Below are 21,384 nucleotides of genomic sequence, written 5' to 3'. Positions count from 1 at the left end.
TAAAAGTTTATTTATAAGTTGTTGCATATATCTTATTTACTCATATTTGATTGTATATAAATGATTACACAAATACAAGAAAACATATTTCGTCGAATAAGAGAAATAACTCACATATTTAATGACTATAACAGATATATAACAGATATTATTATTATTATATTCAGATATTATTTAATGACTATAATAGATATACAAACGAGTAAATAGATTATATACATAAATTTATAAATAATAAAATTTATAAACAATTTTCACATAGAACATAATATTAAAAAGTTATATAACATATAATCTTCACAGCTTTATATATATATAGTTAAATTATCCAAAGAACTTGCGTATGCAATCGGGACATTGAAACTATTTAAAGCATATGACAATATAACATTCACTAATCAGAGATCTGTATTATATTTTTACATCTAAATCGTAAATTTAAGTCTAATTATACTCTGATTCTAGCAGTAGATTTCAGCGGAGCACAGAAATGAAAGGAGTTCGAGCATATAGTGTACTACAAGGATGGGTGACCATCCGAAAAAATGTGTGACATTATCAACATTGCAAGATGAAAAATGATTTTATTACTTCCATTACACGCTACATATGCATGCGCTTCGTGTTTTCAAAAAAATATTTTTGTCCAGTATATAAAATTCTTTTTATTAACTTTTCCTGACTGTTTCATAACATCAAATCTTAATGAATCCTCTATTAGGGATCCATGTAATATCGGTTAATTATCCATCAAGGCTTCATAAATCCTCTAATCATCAATCCACATAACGTTTAACAGACGTCTAATAGAAGTCCACTGAACTTCCACAAGACGGAACAATGGATTTCTAATGGACACTCACTGGAAGTTCAAATCTTCACGATGTCTAATGAACGTTCATTAAAGATTTTTGTTCTATATGGGAATATAATGGATATAAATTATAGTTTGACAGAATTATATCTAATTCTGCTTATAAAATATTTGTATGATAATTAGAGAGGATCGTATTGCTGCAACTTTGTTGAAGAAAACAAATAACTTTCTTCAGCGTAAAAAATTTATATAAAAAATATCTGAAAGAAAACTAAGTATTTAAATCTTTTTATTAGTGGCGGAATGAAGGAAGTTTGCTAATCGACAACGGACAAAACAACAAGAAATCAAACAATCGATAGAAGAGTATAATTTGTGATGAGAATGTACCGGAAGCACAGATAGCAGTTCCGGAAGACAACATTATCGATTTGCTACAGAGTGTAGTGTTCGAACCAAAAGATTTAGAAAATTTTTCATTCGCAAAGTATCTATGCTGGACCTTAAAATATAAACTACCTCGTCGAATCGTCAACTTTAACAATTTAATGTGTCGCTTCACGAGATAGAGCGACATTTATTTTTTTTAGCTTCATTTGATGCAAAAACGCGTCAAATGAGCATAGTTTTATCCATATTTGAGGCGAGGGATTTAAACTGTATAATTACTCTCCTATATTTAATATAATAGTTTTAACAATACACACTGCAAGAGAAGTAATATTTTAAATAATGAATAAATAAAGTTAATGTAATGAATAATAATTAAATTAAAAATTAAAACTTTTATAATAATTTCTAATTAGCAGAGTACATTTTCTAAAAGTTTGTTATTTATTTAATTATAACTTTTAATATTTTTTATTAGACTATCAGAAAATGCTAGAAGTAGTTTTAATACGAATGGAAAATATTTAATGCTTTCTAATTTTATAAAAAAATAATGAAAATTTGCTTGTTAAATCTGATTCGACGCAGGTAGTGAAAGCAATTGAGCAAATGATCGTCGATAAGCATAATGCAACTGCGCCACTTTTCGATTCGATGAATGAAGGATTTTTGAAAAGAAATGCGGATTCATCTGTGATTGATCAGCCGGACAATTTGGAGAATAGCGCATCTCGAGGAAATCAAGCAAATCCCAAGCACTTCGTATACTTTGATTTCACCTCGTGACGTACAGGAACATAATCACAAGAGAAACTCTGTACATCGAGAGAAGAGTACAAAAGTTCTCAAAAGTGAGGATAAGAGTCGATATCATTGCCATGATAAAGGAGAAGACAAGGATCAAGCTGGAGGAGATGAGGATGAAGCTGGAGGAGGCTTGATATCGTAAGGAGGAGGCCAAACTCAGAATGCTTTTTCTGTTACAAATTAGATAGAATTAAACAGGATTATGGAGACAAATAAATATTCTTGAATATGACACGGGACACGTTGTAAATTCATTATTTTTTTTTTATTTTTATTGATCCTGGTGTTGATACTGGTCGTAAACGAGCTGGGTCAATTATGAATATAAATGTGTGTCTCTATGTAATAATGTGTCTGTAATGGTATATCTGTAATTGTGTATAAATGTATGTAAATCTCTATGTAATAATTTATCTCTCATAAATACTCATAATCTCTCATAAAATTAATATACGATCGTAATAAATATAAACTTTCTGATAATTTTAAACTTCTAATAATTAATAATTATTGCGTTATGCGATATTATTTGGCTTGATGATGTGAATACTGCGATGTTGCGATGAATATGCAGAGAATCGAAAAATTCTGAAAATAATAAAAAAGGAGAGTATTTCGAGAGTATTTCGTGTTTACATCATACGGTGTATAAATCAGTCATTTTTGGTTGAAATATAAAAACACAGAGAACTTGTTTATGTTTTCATTCAAAATTAAAAAGAATTTATATAAAATGTATATAAGAGATTTATATAAAATATATATATATAAGAGAATTAATCGAGTAAGAAATGTACAATGAGATTTTTATATTGTCATTGGAGTCTTTTTTGTGTCTTAAAATATTTTTAATTATTGGAACATCTTTTCTATACTATATTTTTATATTATTACGAGATATTTTGCAGTCGTTTTGAAAAACAGCAGACACTATTTCTAAAAAATCTTTAGGAAATACTTTTATAAAGCGATATCCTTAACCTCTCAGTTATTAGTTATATAATTATGTATAAATGTCAATTCTGAATTAGATAATCTCTTCAGTAAGACAATAAAAATCCGGATTATTCGGAATCTATTTGAAGGATATAATAATAAATGCTTTGGCATTAACGGCAGTGGATTATTGACTAGTGACAGAATAGATCGTAATGCACATGCTTGATTTGTCGTGGATTGTCGTTAGTCGATTTTTCATATACTCTCATTAAAGTAAATAAATAAAGCAGGGATCGTTCGCGTTACATAATTTCAAGAGCGATCTCCTCGCGTATTTTTTCTACATAAGATGAAAATTGTCGTTGAGGGCTGACTTCGCGGCGTTCGAGCAATGAGTGACTTCGAAAAGGGATGGATCAGTGTAGATCGGCTCACTCGGATCAAAACCGCCACGTCGACCAGTGGATAATCCCATAGTACCCTCTAAAGCGGTGGAGGACGAGGCGAGACGTTGGCTGATAGCATTACTCATTGATCTCGAGATCGATCTAGTTAAACGGTATTATTTATTAGGACCTATATTGCTAATTAAATTTTCATTTTCACGGTTATATGAATAGAATTAATAATAAAATAATTAATGGTATAACACGATATGATATTACTCAGTAATAAAAATATTAAATATTTTTATATAATGTTATATATTTTTTTTCACATTTCTTACGACTCAGAAGTTAAGACGCGTAAATAGATTCGTTTTTTTTTAATTACTTACGACGCCTGGAATGGTTTCTGAAGACCCGTCCTCATGAAAGAAAAGTTGTTGACTCGGCTGCTGTAAGGCTCGTCGGAATGGCTGCTGCGATTGCAGGTTTTGTCGAGTCTACGATTTTTTATGATCACGGAATAAACGTATTTTCTGAAATAATGAATCTCTTTAAATTCGCTTAATATAAGCGGGAAATACAAGAAATACATGTAATATCCAAGAGGGACTTGGATGTCTCATTAATGTAACTATATGTTATATACTATAAACTTATAAAATACATACAGACTAATTATTGGTGGTTAACGAAGTAAAAGAGATATAAAATGTCTAGACGTGAAATGCAAGCTTTACCTGTAAACGAGCATGGATAAGAGAACGACGGAGGCTAAGAGCACGACGAGGATTCCCACTGCGGTAACCAAGCCGTAATATTCGTTTTGTGTTATACAAATACTTTCCAAGATCTTGGTTTGTTTCTCGACGACGGTGTCTCCCTCGATGTCCATCCTCGAATCGAGCACCTGTCAAAATACGGATGATATTACTTAATCGTCACTAGAAACAGAGACGACATCTTTTTTGTGAAATGAATGAAATGAATCTATCTTTGATACCTCTATCATCTCTCTGACGTGCTCTTCCTCCTCCTCTTCGTTATCCGGCTCGTCGCTCGCGACGTCGGTCGCATTGAAAATCGTCGTCGACACGTTGTTAGCGTCACCGTCCGTCACCGTTATCGGCGGCATTTCTTGATCATCTTGGTCCACTACCGTGTCGTTATTTACGTCCCTTCGCCGTCTACCGAAGGACGGCTCGCTTCTACCGGTACCACCGGAGCAGTACGCCGGTTGGCAACCATCGCGACACGTTCGTACGTTCGCCTCGAACACCAGGAAATTTGATTCGGGTATTTTGAAGGCGTTGAAGCGGGCCTCGAGGCTGTCGCCGTCGCGAAGGCGATCCAAGCCCGGAAACACGTAGTTGTCCACCGGACAGCTGCAGAAATTTCCGTTTTTCAATCACATCATGGTGGTGTGTTCGATGTACGCGAAGTTGGTCGCGAAAAATAATTTAATTTACTTGCAATTTTAGTGCAATTTTGAATATTATTGCCTCTGTGTGAGACTTATTAATGACCGATTCGACACCAGCGTAGATTTACTTTAATCTCGGTTTAACTTGCTCTTTATCTTTTTCCGATTCTTAAAACTGAAAAAAGAGTGAAGAGTAAATTGAACGAAGATTAAAGTTAATCTACATTGGAATTGGGCATAAATCTGTTATTTTTATTATGTTGTTTGTTTGTGATACATTGGATTCAACCGCTTTAACAATTTAACAATTCAAATTGAATCGAGATGGAGTGACAGTCCTGTCCGATTTTTACGCTTCGAACGCAACTTTAAGGTGTCTCTACTTTTGCTAACCGAATTTTATTACTGTAATGATTTTTATATAATCTTAATTTATTTCATTTGTTTTTACTCTGGTTTTAATTTTTGTTTCTCGCACTGATGAATATTGTCTATATTGAAGATTAAAACGTTTGCGTGATAATTAGAAGTTTTTGTAAAAGTTATTATTTGTTTAAAAATATACATCTAACATTACCACTCAGCTCATATAGTTGTTTATATTCTTTCTAATTTATTAAATTATGTGATTTAAATATATCTTTGTGGTGTTAAATATATCTCTGTGTCTATATATTTCTTTGGCAAAAATCGTAAAAAGTATCTGTTGTAGTATCTCTGGTAAAAAAGAAATAAAGTTGTGATCATGTTACTTCTAGTAGCGGTGTCTGTCTTTCTTTCTCTTTCTTTTGCTTTTAGAAAATGCAGTATTTCTTACCCATATCTGTCTATCAGCTGAACGCTTCTACCAGAGTAGGGATCTCTCGCGATAACGTTGGTAGCAAATATATCCGTTACGTAATTATATCTATGAAAAGTAACGGTTAGAATTATTCAAATGATGTGATTATTATTATGATTGCTATTATCTTCAAAATAAAATTTTAAATATAAAACTTTCAACATATATCTAGATATGTAATTTTAGACTTGGATAACAGTACGAAACTGTTCTTTTCAGATTGTGCTTTGAAATGTAATTTTCCAATTAAATTAATTAGTATAATTATATATATCATATTAAAAGATGTAGGAATGAAGATTACCCATCTTGAGCTTCGAGTCTGAAGGTTAGAGGATCGCCGACGGCGATGGTGGTCGTAGGTCTGCCCTGATAGAGGATCAGCAAACGTACTCTGGAGCTCAGGGTGTTTTCCGCTGGGAGATATTCGATGGGGATGGGGGATCCTGATCTGTACAGTGCACGTACGAGACTCATTAGCGAAATTGGAGCTAGAAGTCCTCGAATAATGAGGAGGATACGAAAGACGATGCTGACGAGTATAAATTGTCGTTCCAATTATACTATGCATACATGTATGTATATATACAAACACATATACAAAGAATACGAAAAATATGTTCTGTATATATATATATATATATATATATATATATATATTTAATGCAATATAAAAGTTGAATAATTTATATTAACTCAATTGGGAAAATTAAATTGAGAAATACAAATTTATACTCCTCAATTTAATTTTACCAATTGAGTTAAATGAATTATTCATCTTTTAACTAGATATGTCTTTTTGAAAAAAATGAACTAATCGTTATGTCATAATTAACGTTGTAAAAGCAAGACCTTTCCGATGCTCTAAAAATAATCTAAATTGTAATTAATCTTTTAGCAGACAGCCGTCAGCGTAACCGTAGTATATTATACATGATTCAGTAGGCAATTGTACGAAAAGAAATAGTAGGCAATTGTACGAAAAGAAATAGAATGCGTGCGTGATGTCCTCGAGTGACTTTTGGGATCAAATGTGCAATAAAAGAAATTGGATGAGCGTGCTTGCACCCATATATACTCGCGTAAGGGAAGGGTTTTACTCCGTTCATAGTAATTCGCTAAGAATTATACGTGAGTCCGTATTAACGTACGAAATTAATAAACAAGAAGAGTATTAATCTTGATGCAATGCTCAGTAATATTTGCTTAATAATTGTAAAAGTCAGAGAATTTGGTTTGCTTGTCCAAAATTATATTTTATCCGAAGAACCCTGTAAAAAATATAATTTGATAAAATTGTGAATTGTAATGTGAGGGAATATTAGTCAGATTTAAAGATTTTTTGCTCTCTTGGTATAATTTTATTTATAAAATTATTCCGGGATGTTTATGGCACTTAACGCGCATCAAAGATCGTACTCTCGGTGCAAGACACGACCTCTCGATCGATATGACCTGGCATACCCGGCACCGATGTAGCCGGATGTGACGACAGCTTCGCCAGGTCCTCGAAACAGACACGTCAGGTTGAACCGTTTGTCCCGGCCGGTTTGCACGTAATCCGAAAATTGCACCACCACGATGTTCGTCATCGTATCGCCATACTGTAAGCATACATTATTGAAGCATTTACATAAAAAGAATTTATCAGACTCCGTCGGAAGGAAGGGAAATCAATTATTAACAAAGAAAATGAAAATTTTGCGTTATAAATACTTCGGTGTCTCGGTATCCAATTAAAAGTTATCGAAAGGCATTAATTTCCGACGTCGAATAATTTACGAGGATTTCGTACTCCTCCGAGCGAGTCGTTGAAAGGGGGCGCGCGTGTGTACTCGGTGAAAATTTCTGGCTTAAATTAAATCGGATATTACTAGCGGATCAAACTGTGAAACGGAAATTGTCACTCTTACTCGTTGTGTGCCGCACTCGGGATATCCCTGAGGTCCGCTGATACGAAGCACGTTCACGGTCCCGCCGTTTCCGCGGAAGAAGCACCGGTCGTAGTATCCGTACGTGTAAATTCGACCGATGAATCCCTCCGGTGTCCTCAAGGTAAATTCCATCCCGTCCTCGCTACAGACTTGACTCACTGGAAGTGTAACAGAGCGTAACTCGTCGGCGTGGACGTGGTCTCCCGAAAAAAACTCGTCGATCGACGCGGGGTGCGCGATTAAGAAGTACGAAGTTTAAAATTAAGCCGAAATTGTTGGCCGTTAAGAGAAATTATTAGAGGGCGAAGGTGATAATCCGCGATTACACGAATATGGAGGAGATATATAAGTTTGAAACGCATTTAGAACAGCAACCGGAAAGGGGATGGGGATGATTGGTGCGCGATCGTTGCGTAGGTTGCGACGTGCGAGAAAATACCAGGAGAAGAAGTATAGAAAATAGATGAGAAAAAACGGCATAGAGATTTATTTCATAAAGGTGAGAGTGTGACAGTAGTGCAAAATTGTATGTACCATAACGTGCATAAATTCATCATTAACGTGCATCTTAATAATTCTAGGAATTATTTCGTTGCTTCGACGTGCAGGGTAAAATCATTATCTTCAGCGATCCGGTGACGAGCTCGACGAATTTCAAAAGAATAAATTCGAAAGGTCTAGAAATTTTATTTGCGTTTCGAACGCATGTTTCACCCTCGTTTCTAACGGGTGCATATTCTCGTGCGTTATCCTCAGCTTTTGCGTTCTTATGGACGGCGCCTTACGGACGGAGTGGCCGCTTACCATCCAGACATTCCCCGTCAGCGCCCTGACGGCCGTTGTTCCTCTCGTAAAAGTCGTAATCGGAACCCGTATCGTAATAAACCGGATTGCCCATGTCCATGTCTCTGGAGTCTCGGTCGCTGAGCTCGCAGTTATCCCTCTCGGCCCCATAAGGCGCGGCGTATGGCCGGTAATTGAAGGACCTGCAAATGACGTCAGGAATTTGCGAGCCCGAATTTGCGATTGTCCGATCGATTGCGCAAACAAACGCCATCGAATCATTCCTAATTCAATTTCAAGCTTCCCGGGTTCACAGGCGTCTCTCTTGAGCCACAACTGTCGGAATTCTGCATTCTCTCACTCTAGTTATATCCCTTGAAGTTATATCCCTCTTACTTATTCCCTTTATTTAGAATTGTTATCTATCTTTTAGAGTTATTTTCTTTTTAAACGTTAACTTTTCTCTATATCAATTAGTGTTTTGAGTGTTAGGAGATGTTTCTACGCTCTCCTGATGATCACAATAAATACGTCACTACCATATTATTTAATGTTTAAGTTGGATCAAGATACTTTTTAATTTTTCATTTTCCTCGTGCAATTACTATTTATTTTAAAATTCAGCGACGAGAGAAGACTTTATCTATACCAAGCGTATCTTTCGAATTATGTGCTCACTGTGAAACCTTTCGACATGAAAATTTAAATTATCCTCCAATTATATTTACTTCCGCGAATTCGGCCGTTACTGTTACCTGCAAACGAAGTCTCTGGCGTCCGCGCATTCCCTCTCGCACTGTGCCAGCGACGAGGCAGTGGTGTACCGTCTGACGAACGGCTTCCGTACCCTGGTGTGAGGTCCTACTTGTCTGAAATTGTCCTGCTCGTCGCACCTGGACACTAACGGGGGTCTGCCTATGATAGGCCCGCCGGCAGTTCCAAATGGACGGGAGTTGTAAACACCCCCTTCGCCTATATATCCACCACCGACGATACCACCGTCGCCGCCGTACCCTCCGTACCCTCCGACCGGACGTGCGGAGCCATAAGGTCCCCCGCCGCCGTATTGAGGTCGCGGCTCGGGGCCGTGGCTCTGAGGACCACGAACATCATCGACGAATCCCGAGTAAAAGCCCGGTCTTGACGGTGGATACCTGCTGCTTATTGAGATAAAACGTAATTTTTCTGTGACAATTTGTGAATTATTTTTATCTGTGCCGCCTGATCTTCTTTTCAGAAATGTCCTGATAATTTTCAGCGGAATTTTGTAAAAAAACAAATCTGCCTGTCTTTTAATTTTAAGTAAATAGATAATAAAATAAAAAGCGCTGCCAGCCTCGCGAAGATATGGCGTTTAATTATATTACGCAATATTTTGTATCATTGTGCGCGTATGAAAATTTTACCGTGTTAAATATATAAAAGTTCTATTATGGTAGACACACAAAACTCGTTGAACACGGACAACATGTTAATGGAAAAGCGACAAGCTAGCGATACACAAGAGAAATAATAACGTTCGGTGTCAATCATTATACGATTGCGTTGATTTACCGCTGACCTCGTTACTTACCGATTGGCGTAAGGATCTTTATCCGGATATCTCCCAGTAGCTGGATACCAATCGATAGGAGATCTGTCAGGATATCGATCCATCGCATCATCCGGGAAGGGATACCGGTCAATTGTATTGGGATATCGATCGATCATGTCGGTAGGATATCGGCTTGGATATCGTGTTATTGTACCGTGTATCACAGGATATCTTTCCAGAGTTCCGGCATCGGGATATCTATCGATGCCAACGGGACGGCGATCAGGATATCGATTATCTGGATATCTATCATCTAAGGGACGGCGATTAGGATATCGGCTATCTGGATATCTATCATCTAAAGGACGACGATCGGGATATCGAGTATCTGGATATCTGTCATTTAAGGGACGGCGATCTGGATATCGATTATCTGGATACCTGTCGTCTAAGGGACGACGATCAGGATATCGGTTATCTGGATACTTGTCATCTAAGGGATATCTGTCATCTAAGGGACGACGATCAGGATATCGGTCTAGATATTGGTCTGGATAACGACTTGGGTAACGGTCTGGATAACGATCTGGATAGCGGTCGGGATAGCGGTCGGGATAGCGGTCGGGATACCGGTCGGGATAACGATCAGGATAACGACTGGGATACCGATCTGGATAACGATCTGGAATAGAATCTGGATAACGCTCGGGATAACGATCCGGTTTGACGCTGCTGGAATATCCTTTGTCGTAATCGTCTGGATACCCTAAGGGAAATATTTTACGAAATTTCCTGTTGTTTAATTAATGCACATAAAATATTTTATGTTTTTAAGTAATATGGAAACTGAGAAACAAATAAATCATGGAAACAATAATTAACAAAGTATTACACGTGATTATATGTGATATTATTTAATTTGGTATTGTTTAATTTTTTATCAAATGCGATTGTCAATAGAGAAAGTAAAATTCAAAACTAAATTCATTGTAATGTTATTAAGATATCAGATACAATGGAAATGTAATTTAAATCAGTTTAATATTCGAGCAACAAGATTTATGATATATGCGAGACGATTGTAATGGATGATGTTAACAATATTTCATTTAACGATAATTATATACGTGCTCAGGATCTTGTTCCATTAAAACAATTTGTATGTTTACTCAGCAGTTCTATGAATAATTGCACAACTTTATACAACACGTTGACGTACGACATTATATTGAATTAATAAAGCGATTCTAACCCGGTCTTCCTAAGGAGGGTCGTCCAAAGTTTGTGTCCTGTCCCAGAGGATCCGGTCTATATCCAGGTCCATCACGATCTCCGTCTAGATATTGATCTGTCGGTATGGTTCATCGTTAAATTGAACATTGAGCACGTGATGCAAAGCTGTTGTATTGTTCCAAAGTTCGCGAAAGGTGCAACGTGATCGTGCAGTGGTATAGGTCAATCTACCAGCCGACACACGGTCGTTTATGAAGAAAGAATTGAAACAATTTCAAATTTTAAATGAAAATAGAAAATAAATATCCCAAAATTTAATTAAATTCGCTTCTTATCCATCTTCTTCGGCTAAAATAAAATTTGATTAGCCGCTTGATAAAAAAAAAAAAAAAAATTTATCGCGGACGGCACGGAACTGTTTAACGCGGATAGATGGATGGACAGCCAATCACGATACTCACGCATGAGATTCTCATAATAGTCATAATCGGCGTCATAGATAATTCGGTGGCCATCTCTTTGATTGAATCGGCTCAATCGGCAGGTATGATAATGCTCGGAGTAGACGGCGCTGCGGCACTGAAAGCTCGTCTGCCGGAGACACTCGTCCAGGCACTCGCTGAGGCTGCGTCCGGTGATCTCCGAATGAAACTCACCGCTCAGACGCGAGTTCCGATAACGCTGGAAAGCCGTGTCCGGACGACGACCGTCGGAGAAAAGGTGCGACGTCGAGCTGCTGTCCGGATACTCAGAGCCGCGCGCTACGGAGGGATCTACGCTTCGTAAGTGGGCATTGATAACGAGTTGTAAATCACCAATCGACCATTGTTAATTATACCTTACATTCAGTTAAAATATAGCATAAACAATAATGCGGAATAGGATCAAAATCGTTCTGGGGTGTATTAAATTCCTGATTAGTGGATTATGAATACTATAATTTTACTAATTTATAATACAGGTTTACATATTGTATTTCTAAATCTTTATTTCAATCATTTACCACCGGTTTACCACCGGTACCAAGTTAGTGGAATTAATGAAATTATAAAAAAAGTTTAGTGATTAGTGAACTATAATACATCGAGAAAGTTTTAAGAAAGTTAAAGTTAAAAAAATAATTTAAGCCCAATAGGTTTGGTTAAGGTAATGTTAAAATTAATTTTATTTACAATATTAATTGCGAATATAACGAAATTACATCGTTATATCATTGATAAATAAAAAGAGCCCATATTACAGTTATTATAAAGTTTGTGCAAACACTCACGATTATCTAAGCACATCAGATCGTAAAAATGATGACTTGGACTGTTGCTAATTCCGATGTCATCTTTTTGCGAGACAGAATCTTCCTCGGATATGACACATTGTCGAGTTTGCTCGTCAAACTCGACGCTGCGACAGAAATATTTCTCCGCTTTGAGACACATCGCTTGACACTCCTCTAGAGTGAGATTTGTAAATATGTCCACCTCAAACGGACCGCGTAAACGTTTGTTTTCTTCCTTGACGAATACTGAGAGCCCGTCGCATCGTCTCTCGGCTAATCGCACATTAAAAATGATATTTTTTAATTGTAATAATTAATTAACAAATATGTACAATATGTATTTTTTAATATATTTTGTATGCTAATTTAATGTTTTTAATAACATTACATTTTTTTACGCAATTTTTAATTATCACATTACAAAAAGTTTTTAACACAATTCGATGATAAACTAATACATAAACGATTTCTGTAAAAATTAACTAAAAACGTACCATTAAGGCAAGTATTTTCTAGATAATCAGAATTCGGATCATCCTCCAATAATTCGGGATGAGTTCTTCTAGTGAAACGACTGAGAGAACAACTTCTTAGGGCAATGTCGTATGTTGCTGATCGGCAAACGAAACTGAACTCGTTGAGGCATCTAAATGAAAAATTAAAATGCCGTTTTCTTTACGATGCCCATTAATTTTTAATTTTTTTCATGCATACCTGTCCTCGCAGTCAGTTCTATTAACAGCGCTGACTTCCTTGAGGTCTGTCAAAGGTAGCTTCAACTTTTTTCTCGGATGTCTCTCAAACACATAAAGACGATTTGGACATTCCCTCTCTATTCTATCGGCTGAGATTAAAAAAGAAAATAATATTAATAAATTCCTACTAAATAAAGATTCTTAAAAACAAATAGAAATAGGTCATAATTAAAAATTTCAAATTAACTCGAGAAAAGAATTAATTTCTACGTATTTCTCGCAAAATATTCGCGTCTGTTTGCCGTTTCTGGTAGAACTAAAAAAAGAGATTATTACGGTTTTTTTTTCTCAACGAGACAAAAATCGTGAACGAGAGCGGCTGTTTCAATTAATGCGGCACGGTGCACATACGACGATATTTTTTTTTTCTGTCCACGTGCGGATACTCACACGCCAGGCATACTTCGGTAAAGTGCACGCTGTTCGGTACGAGCATGAGATTTCCGATGCCCTCCGGCTGCGCCTGTTCTCTCGTTAAATAGCAAATGCTGTCCTCGTACTCGGCGACGCCGCCGTAGGACAAGATTCTGCTGCCGGGTTGAAAGTCAAAGCTCGTACACACGCGGACCAGGTTGGTCGTTGCGGTTCTGTCACTCAGACAGAGCTCTTGACACTTTTCCAGGGCCCTGAACGGAGGCCCCGATTTTCGCATCTATGGTAAAACGGAATCCCTTAACGTCAGCTACGTCCCTTATCGTCAGTTACGCGGGGTGACTCCGACTACTGTCAATCGCGGAATTGCGGAGAAATGAAACTCGAGAGACGATCTCGCTCGATCTATCATTTCCACGCGGGTGCACGGACAAAGGTTTGCCGCTAATATTATGTTACAGCTAATATTAAAAATATGTATCTGGAAATTCTGAAAATTTTCGAAATGAAATTTACACTATATATTTCAAGGAACATTTTATCGGACATTTTACGGAGTTCGCGAAACTGGAGCGCGATAGTTGAAAATTGAAACGTAAAGTACTTTCGAAATGCAATACTACCAAATCGTCGTCGAAACCCTGAAGCTGCTGATCCGGAAGTCTCTCGTAAACCACCCTACCCAAACCACCGTTGCAGGTCGTTTGCGCTGAAACTACAATGGTTTTCTCGTTAGTGCCCGTTTGTCGGTCAACGCACGACAGATCTATTTCTGATTTTATTATTTATATATTGTTTCGTGCGGAAAAGCACGGATTATTGTTTCCTTTCCACATATAAAATTCAGGCTACTTCCTTTAGTCGGCAAACACGAATGCGCGCACTTCGATCTTATCAGCGCGATATTTTCGTGCCATAAGTGGCACGGATAATGACACAATACTCGACCAACGGTTTCGCAAGTACGATGTAACATAGTTCTATCTATATCTTTCAATTTGCTTGTTCACACGTTCGCGGAATTATTTAGTTACATCCGAATTCCAAACGACGAAGCGCATTTTTCCAGAATACGCGCGCCGAACCCGAAATAAAGATTTTCGATTCTGATTTTAAACAAAACAAAAATTACTATCAACTCGAAATGATTAATGCCTTGTATCTCAATCATCTTATTAATTAAATTTGAATAAATTCTATTTATGATTACATAATGCTATTTAATTATTAATGGAAATTTGACAAAGATGACTTTTCCTTCTATTAGCTTTTTAAAAACGAAAATGTTATGATATTTGTGAATAACGTATATTAATAGTTTTGTCTGCAAAGATTATATAGAATTTTGAACTCATCTTACCATTGACCAATAAATTTAACACGATGAATATCCAGATGGCTGGCAGCATACTAATTAATCTGTGAATTCTCCGCATCGTGACAAAATATACAGATTACTATGTCGCATACATGCCAATCGTTACTAAAATCTGAAAGTAAATTATTATTTATAAAAAAAGGAAAGAGATGTGTTTCTTTTATTTCACAAGAATATTATTATTATTGAAACTTTTGCGATATACATTTTTTTCGGCAAGATTGTTAAATGTGCATTGTTACAAGAATATTAAATTATTTTATGTTATTTTCTATAAGAAATTATACGAAGTAGAAAACTAGAACACTCGGACGTGAATCGTGCGTCTCGCTTCGAAAAGAGAGGAGAAATTTAATTTATGCGAGGAGAGAAATGCTCTTCTAAGGGGTAGCTTTGTATTGAAATTTAATAATGCAAGAGATCTCGAAATTATTTACGCGACGGACTGTCCAGAAGACTACACCTATTTTCCACGTATTTTTCTTTTCCACGAAATAAGTGTCTATAGGGAAAAATATAGAAATTGTTCATACGTGTATACTTCAAAGGTACACGAAAGTTTTTAAAAATTTCACGCTACATAAATATCTCTTATTTTGTATTTAACTAGAAGGCTAATTAAAAGAATTCACACGAATACATTTATAAAAAAGTACATATACAAGAGGAATTGATAAAAAATAATTATTGCTCAGCTATTTTTCGAAATCGTTCGAACATTTCTTCCGAATTTCCCTGGGAAATCAGGTGTAACAAACGCAAATCCAGTTTTTGTCCCTCCTGTGTAAAAAAAAAAGAAAAACCGCACATGAAAAGTCGAAATACAGATAAATCTGCGCGAGTACCATTTGTTCTGGCCGATGGACGTTTCTATTCGAGATACATACATAGGGACAGCGTGTACTAAACTTTATGGGATTCCTGACGAGCGCTCACCCTGAACACTTCCACACACACTCTCACCCTCATACGACCATATATATATATATATATATACGCGGCTGCGAAAGGACCAGCACACGCCCGTAAGGGCAACGAAGCGTGGTTCCAACTTTCAGGCATTACATTATTAGCTGGTTGCCATTATCTATCCGGTTATCGTGATTGACGTAGGTGAGCGCGGGTTCAATCATCGGAAACGAGAGAATTACAGGGTCATCCTCGTGCGCCCGCAGCGATCCTCAATAATTTTCCCGTAACAAGAAGAATCTCACATATATTTAATGCGTGACACATCTTCCAAGCTAATTTTGTATTTTTAAACGTTTTATTATTAAAAATAATGGTAAACATTTTTATAGCAACTTTTTTCGCTGTATTTTAATATGAATTATCTACGAGAATAAATTGTGGCAACGCGCAATGAAAATTATTTATTTGGTATTTTTTAGTCTAATAAATTATGTTCAATGTTAAATAAACAGATAAATTTAAATAATAGGAAATAATAGGAAATTCTCTTCCTTAAAGAAAAATACATTGTATAGTATGATATTAGCTATGATGATAATATTTCTGTTATAAAATTGCGTATAAAATTACGATCAATTCTGACTGAGTTTCTATAGCGATGCCACGATAGGATGTTTGATATGATATTGACAACGTATCGTATCAAAGAGGATTTTATTGTCGGGGTAATTTATGTTTACTCGTTGATGCACGAGCGTACTTGTTCGTGACGAGTGCCAATTATTATGGACCGTGGCTCGTCTACCGGTTCTGCCCCGTTGATGTCCATCGTGCAGAGACGTTGCTTATTAATCGCGTTATGGTTTATCGCCTCGATAATTGCGTCTGTCACCAACAACGCGGTATAAAAGCTTATTCTGATGTTAATATCATCGGTCGGGAGAGAAAATTATGGCGCCCGTTCGTCATAATTCGCGTTAACATTACGCCGGGCGAAATTACATTTCTGCAATTGTCCTCGTCGGTTTGCCGGATTTATGACGTGCCGCTCGTCGTATGCAAATTATTTCGGGAAATTACTTGGATTAAGGTAATTAAACACTCGCGTCAGACAGAAGCGAAGGCCACCAGATTAAAAATGATGCAGATAAATATAAAAAGGAGACATTAAAGGTATAATTAATAGTCCGCGTTAAAGCGCTTTTTTTAATTTTCACTACCGTTATAAATCGACTGTTGCGGAATATTAATTTGTACGCGGATTTTTAGATTTATTTGCAAAACTGCAAAAAAACCGCTATTAATATCGTTGATAAACAACAAATGGGGAAGAAGCGGAGAATGAAAATATTTGACTGCAGTTATTAACGGATTGTTAAAACTATGCTCAACAATGGTATTTTTTTTTCCCGTGCGAGTTATGACAAATAAATAAGAGCTTAGTTTGGGCGTTGTTGACGATTCGCAGTTGGTGCTTTGGGAGGTACATCAGCCATTTGAAAGCTTGCTTTCTGTAGTTGCTTTTCATTGTGAGCTTCCAGCGCGGGGGCTGCTTATTGTCATGGTGCTTTGAACTCCATTGGTACGCGGGATGGCATTGTTGCGTGCGTACTCGTGTCGAACCGGGAATGAATTCGGTCATTGTTGTGTGACGTTCATGTTAATGGAACTTTCGCACGCAACGACAAATTATTATCTGCTAATGCTGATTCCGTCGAGTTAAGTTCGGGCACGACGCGACTGTGCGTCTACGAATATATCCGAGCTGATATTTCACTCGAACGTTATTACCAATCGGGTGTGATTGCGTGGAAGATCGCGGGAAATCAGTATCACAATACTCGTATATCTTACAATTGCGTAACGATCTTCCGAGTCCAATTATCATGATTACGGGCAATACAAACGAACGCGTACTAACGCTCCAACGCGTTAATCGCCACGCGATATATCATTGGAATAATTAATTAAGATTTCGAATAGTTGTAGTCATGCGAGCTTTGTTACTTTATCATTCCTCATACTTTATCATTACTCATCATTCCTTATATGGGTTTATATGATATAATCGTGTGCGTGATGTTACGTGAAAAATATTTGTTTCTTTTCAATATTAATAAGAATAAAGATTATCGATATGATAATGGATAATAATAAGATTAATGAAAATCAGCGCTGTAAACAGTGCGTAATTATATGTTTAATTTTAATTATGTTTATTAATAAAAAGTAGCAAACGGTTCGATTCGAAGTCTATCTTCAGTGATAAAAATATAATAATGCACTGTTTACAGCGCTGATTCTCATTAGCCTTATTATTGTCCATTTTTTTCCCTTTCATTGTTGAATATGGGAAAAATAATCATCACGTGTTTATTAAAGAATCCATCATAAGCGTGTACGAGAAGTTTTTGTATTTTCTTATTATGAAATGAATTTTTCAAGCGGTTTATCAGTGCGATAAATCTTCTCGAGGAAAATGGAGTACAAGGGCCACACGAGTGGATGAAATAAATTCGCCCTTACAGGTGCGTGATTCAATCGTCCGCTCGTGGCATACCCTCAAAGAAAGAATTATGAAATTATAATTGAAGTTGAGCAGACTGATGTTATTACTCATCCGATTTAATATCAGTCAACGTGAAAATCTGAAAAATTGTCAAATTATGCGAAGGAATTTTATCAACGGAGGGAAAGAAAAAAAATCTCTTACCCGGAGGAGACGGATCTCCCCGTTTTCCTCCCCGCTCTTTCCTCGCAAGCGATCGCGGCTGCCGAAAGGAAGCGGAGGGAAACGTCGCGGACGCCGATGCTGCGATGTGATCTCGATACGATCCTGCGAAGTGATCTCGAGGGATCTCTCGTGCTGTCTGCCGCTGTCGCGCGAAAAGAAGGCGTGAGAGTGTACGCCGAAATCACGCGTGCGGCGCGAATGGCACCCGTAATCAAACTGACGGTCGAAATCGGCGGGAAGCGTGGAAATAATGGACACTTGTACACCTGGGGAAGTGGAGAGAGAACGGCAGATCGTGCATTCCCCCGACGAGTGGTCGTACGTTTACAGGCCGTTGGGGGCCCGGTGGAGGGCAAAGAGCGCGGAAAACGCGCGCGCGGGGGCGCGGACAGATGGGATCCCCACGTCCGACTTCTCTGGCCTTGCACGCAGCGGAAGTGGACCCATTGTGTGTCCGGTTTCCGTGGGGCCATCCGGGAAAACAGGCGACGCGCGATCGCGTGGAGTGCGAGGAGGGGTGGGAAGGGGAGGGGAAGGAGACCCCGACGAGAGACACGGAGCAATTTGTCGTATCCAGCAGCATAGGTTCTCGTCATCGAGGCCGACTCATTCCGACTCACGGCGGAATCATGGATTAGAGACTCCCGGCCGAGGTCAACCAGGACGAGATCGCACCGTCATCGTCGACGGGAGGCAACGAGCCGCTCAACGATCGACTGGATAAAGCGCGGGGTGATCGGGCATCCTAATACAGGGGGTCTGTAACCTTTTGTTTATTATTTTAGACCAGCATCGAGAATTGCGTTCCTTATTCACAAAGATATTTTCTACCAAGAGAATAGTTCTCGGGAATCTAATTTGTCTTATTATTATTTTTCATTGTTTAGGAGGTACGTATGCTAATTTAAAATTATAATTTTGAATTACATGTAATCACAACGAAAAAAGCAAATGTAATTTAAAAAACGCGGATGAAAAAGATGAAAAAGATTGACTTTTCTTATCTTGATTATTTTAATTTGAATTGCTTTTAAGATGTGTATGTCCATAAGTATTAAAAAAGGTATTTAAATTATATTTGTGATTTTAAAGTATTTTTCAGATGGGGTCAAAAACTTTAATACATATTATTACATATATATTAAATAAATTCTTAAATAATCGTATAAAAATAAAAAAAAAACTTTGTTTCTTTTGATATAAATATTTTATCTCATATTCTTCTCTCTATCTCTCTCTTTCTGTCTCTGTCTCTCTATTTGTCTCTCTTTCTGAAAAAGATGCACTTACGAAATAAATATTTTATAATGAATTAATATATAAGATGAAAATTGGTAACAACGGTATATGTCAGCTCCGTGTAAATTATGGTGATGATAATGATCTTGCGATCTTTTCCTTCCCTTTCTTCATGGGACGTCTTTTCTTGCGTCTCCACAAAGAGCATTATACTTAAGAGATATCTTTTTCTCTTGAGACAGCAAATAACGACGCTTCCGCGGAGTTTGAAATATAGAGGGAGGTGGGAAGATAAAGGAACGCAATAAATCTCTCTGTTAGAGTGTCTGATAATATGTTTTTGCTTGATATTCTTTTATATAATAAGAGTAACAGTTATTTGAAGATAGCTCTAGACATGACAACTCGTTTTTTTTTGTCATTGTGTCATAGAAGCCATTAAATATTAACTGATGCAAAAGAGAGTTTTCAGCAACGTGAAATTATAATTTTATTACAAATATGAAATTAAAAAATAAGAGATGGATATTAAAAAATTGATATCTTAAATATGTTAGGAATGAAGAAATAGGGAATAAATTTTATGATATGTGTTTTTAAATTTATGATATGTATTTTTAATAAAAAACTTTTATGAAAATATATTAATAAAAAAAAAATAAAATTAGAATTAAAATTCATTTTTAGAAATTAATTATTTTGAGAGAAATTTTCATGTAAATATTATTTCATCGATAATTAAAGAATATATGCTCGAACGCGTTCATTACGAGAGCGCTATTTTCCAGTAGATTTCTCATGTAAACGTTTGTAATTATTATACTAATTTTATATTCTTTCAGTTCAATTAATATTATAATAACATTATAATGTTTATAATATCGTAATATAAATAAAACAAAGTATCATCATTATATTAAGCAAATTAGTGAAGTGAAGTAAAACAATTTCGTCGATACTTTGATTGTTGTGACAAACATATATATATTTTCTGTTTAATTTACAAATGCAAATGTAAATCAATTCATTCAAAATATAAGTGACAAAAACGTATACAAAATCATCTTGCAAATTTATATCTTTACATGATAATGTATATTTTTATCAATTTAGAATTAATCTCAATTTAATTTATTTTTTATCTTTTTTAATTCTAAGAATTAGAAAAAAAAATAAAGAATAAAAAGATTAATCTACATTGATAAAATCAAATATTTAAAATCTTTTACGTATTGATTTTCTTACTTTTATTAAACGTAACTTTTATTAAACGTAACACATTATATAAAAACCACTTAACTCTTATTAACCTGTTTATATTTATTAATTCATTTCAATTTCAAGCGGTTTTTTTTCACTTTGTTAAACAATGATAACACATCAATATCTTCGCAGATTTAAAAAATTTTTCGTCTCAGAACTGTATGTTACGCAGATCTGTTAGTCTAAGAAAATCTGATAATTTTGAAATACCCTATATATATATATATATATATATATATATATATACATAATTATAATATGTATCATAATATGTAAAATTGTAGAGCTCAATTCCATTTTCTATGTTTACATCATTATACTCGATAAAGTTTTATTATAAACCTAACGTGAATCCTTTCGCCCAGTTTTAC

General features: G+C 36.1%; 1 protein-coding gene across 5 annotated transcripts; it reads right to left on the bottom strand.

Moving 5' to 3' along the window:
• Positions 1–2,270: 2,270 nt before the first annotated feature.
• Positions 2,271–19,649, bottom strand: nompA (no mechanoreceptor potential A). Of its 5 annotated transcripts, none has more exons than XM_089074980.1 (20): positions 18,491–19,649; positions 14,848–14,977; positions 14,111–14,202; positions 13,506–13,767; positions 13,075–13,204; positions 12,855–13,006; positions 12,358–12,633; positions 11,549–11,860; positions 11,107–11,202; positions 9,894–10,620; positions 9,076–9,480; positions 8,342–8,523; positions 7,517–7,695; positions 7,059–7,207; positions 5,908–6,054; positions 5,580–5,669; positions 4,343–4,724; positions 4,080–4,249; positions 3,732–3,875; positions 2,271–3,501 (listed from the first exon to the last, which is right to left on the bottom strand). In XM_089074980.1, the coding sequence occupies exons 2-20, from the start codon at positions 14,921–14,923 to the stop codon at positions 3,294–3,296; spliced, it is 4,179 nt and encodes a 1,392-aa protein (XP_088931106.1). In that variant the 5' UTR covers positions 14,924–14,977; positions 18,491–19,649; the 3' UTR covers positions 2,271–3,293. The 5 variants fall into 5 exon arrangements, with proteins under 5 accessions (XP_088931106.1, XP_088931108.1, XP_088931107.1 ...); XM_089074982.1 differs by having other exon boundaries at positions 7,068–7,207; positions 18,491–19,648; XM_089074981.1 differs by having other exon boundaries at positions 9,076–9,477; positions 18,491–19,648.
• Positions 19,650–21,384: the final 1,735 nt, after the last annotated feature.

The sequence above is a fragment of the Pogonomyrmex barbatus genome, unplaced genomic scaffold (genome assembly GCF_055798465.1).
Source record: "Pogonomyrmex barbatus isolate J1 unplaced genomic scaffold, ASM5579846v1 scaffold18, whole genome shotgun sequence".
NCBI lineage: Eukaryota > Metazoa > Arthropoda > Insecta > Hymenoptera > Formicidae > Pogonomyrmex > Pogonomyrmex barbatus.
This window is presented reverse-complemented; position numbering and strand designations above follow the sequence as displayed.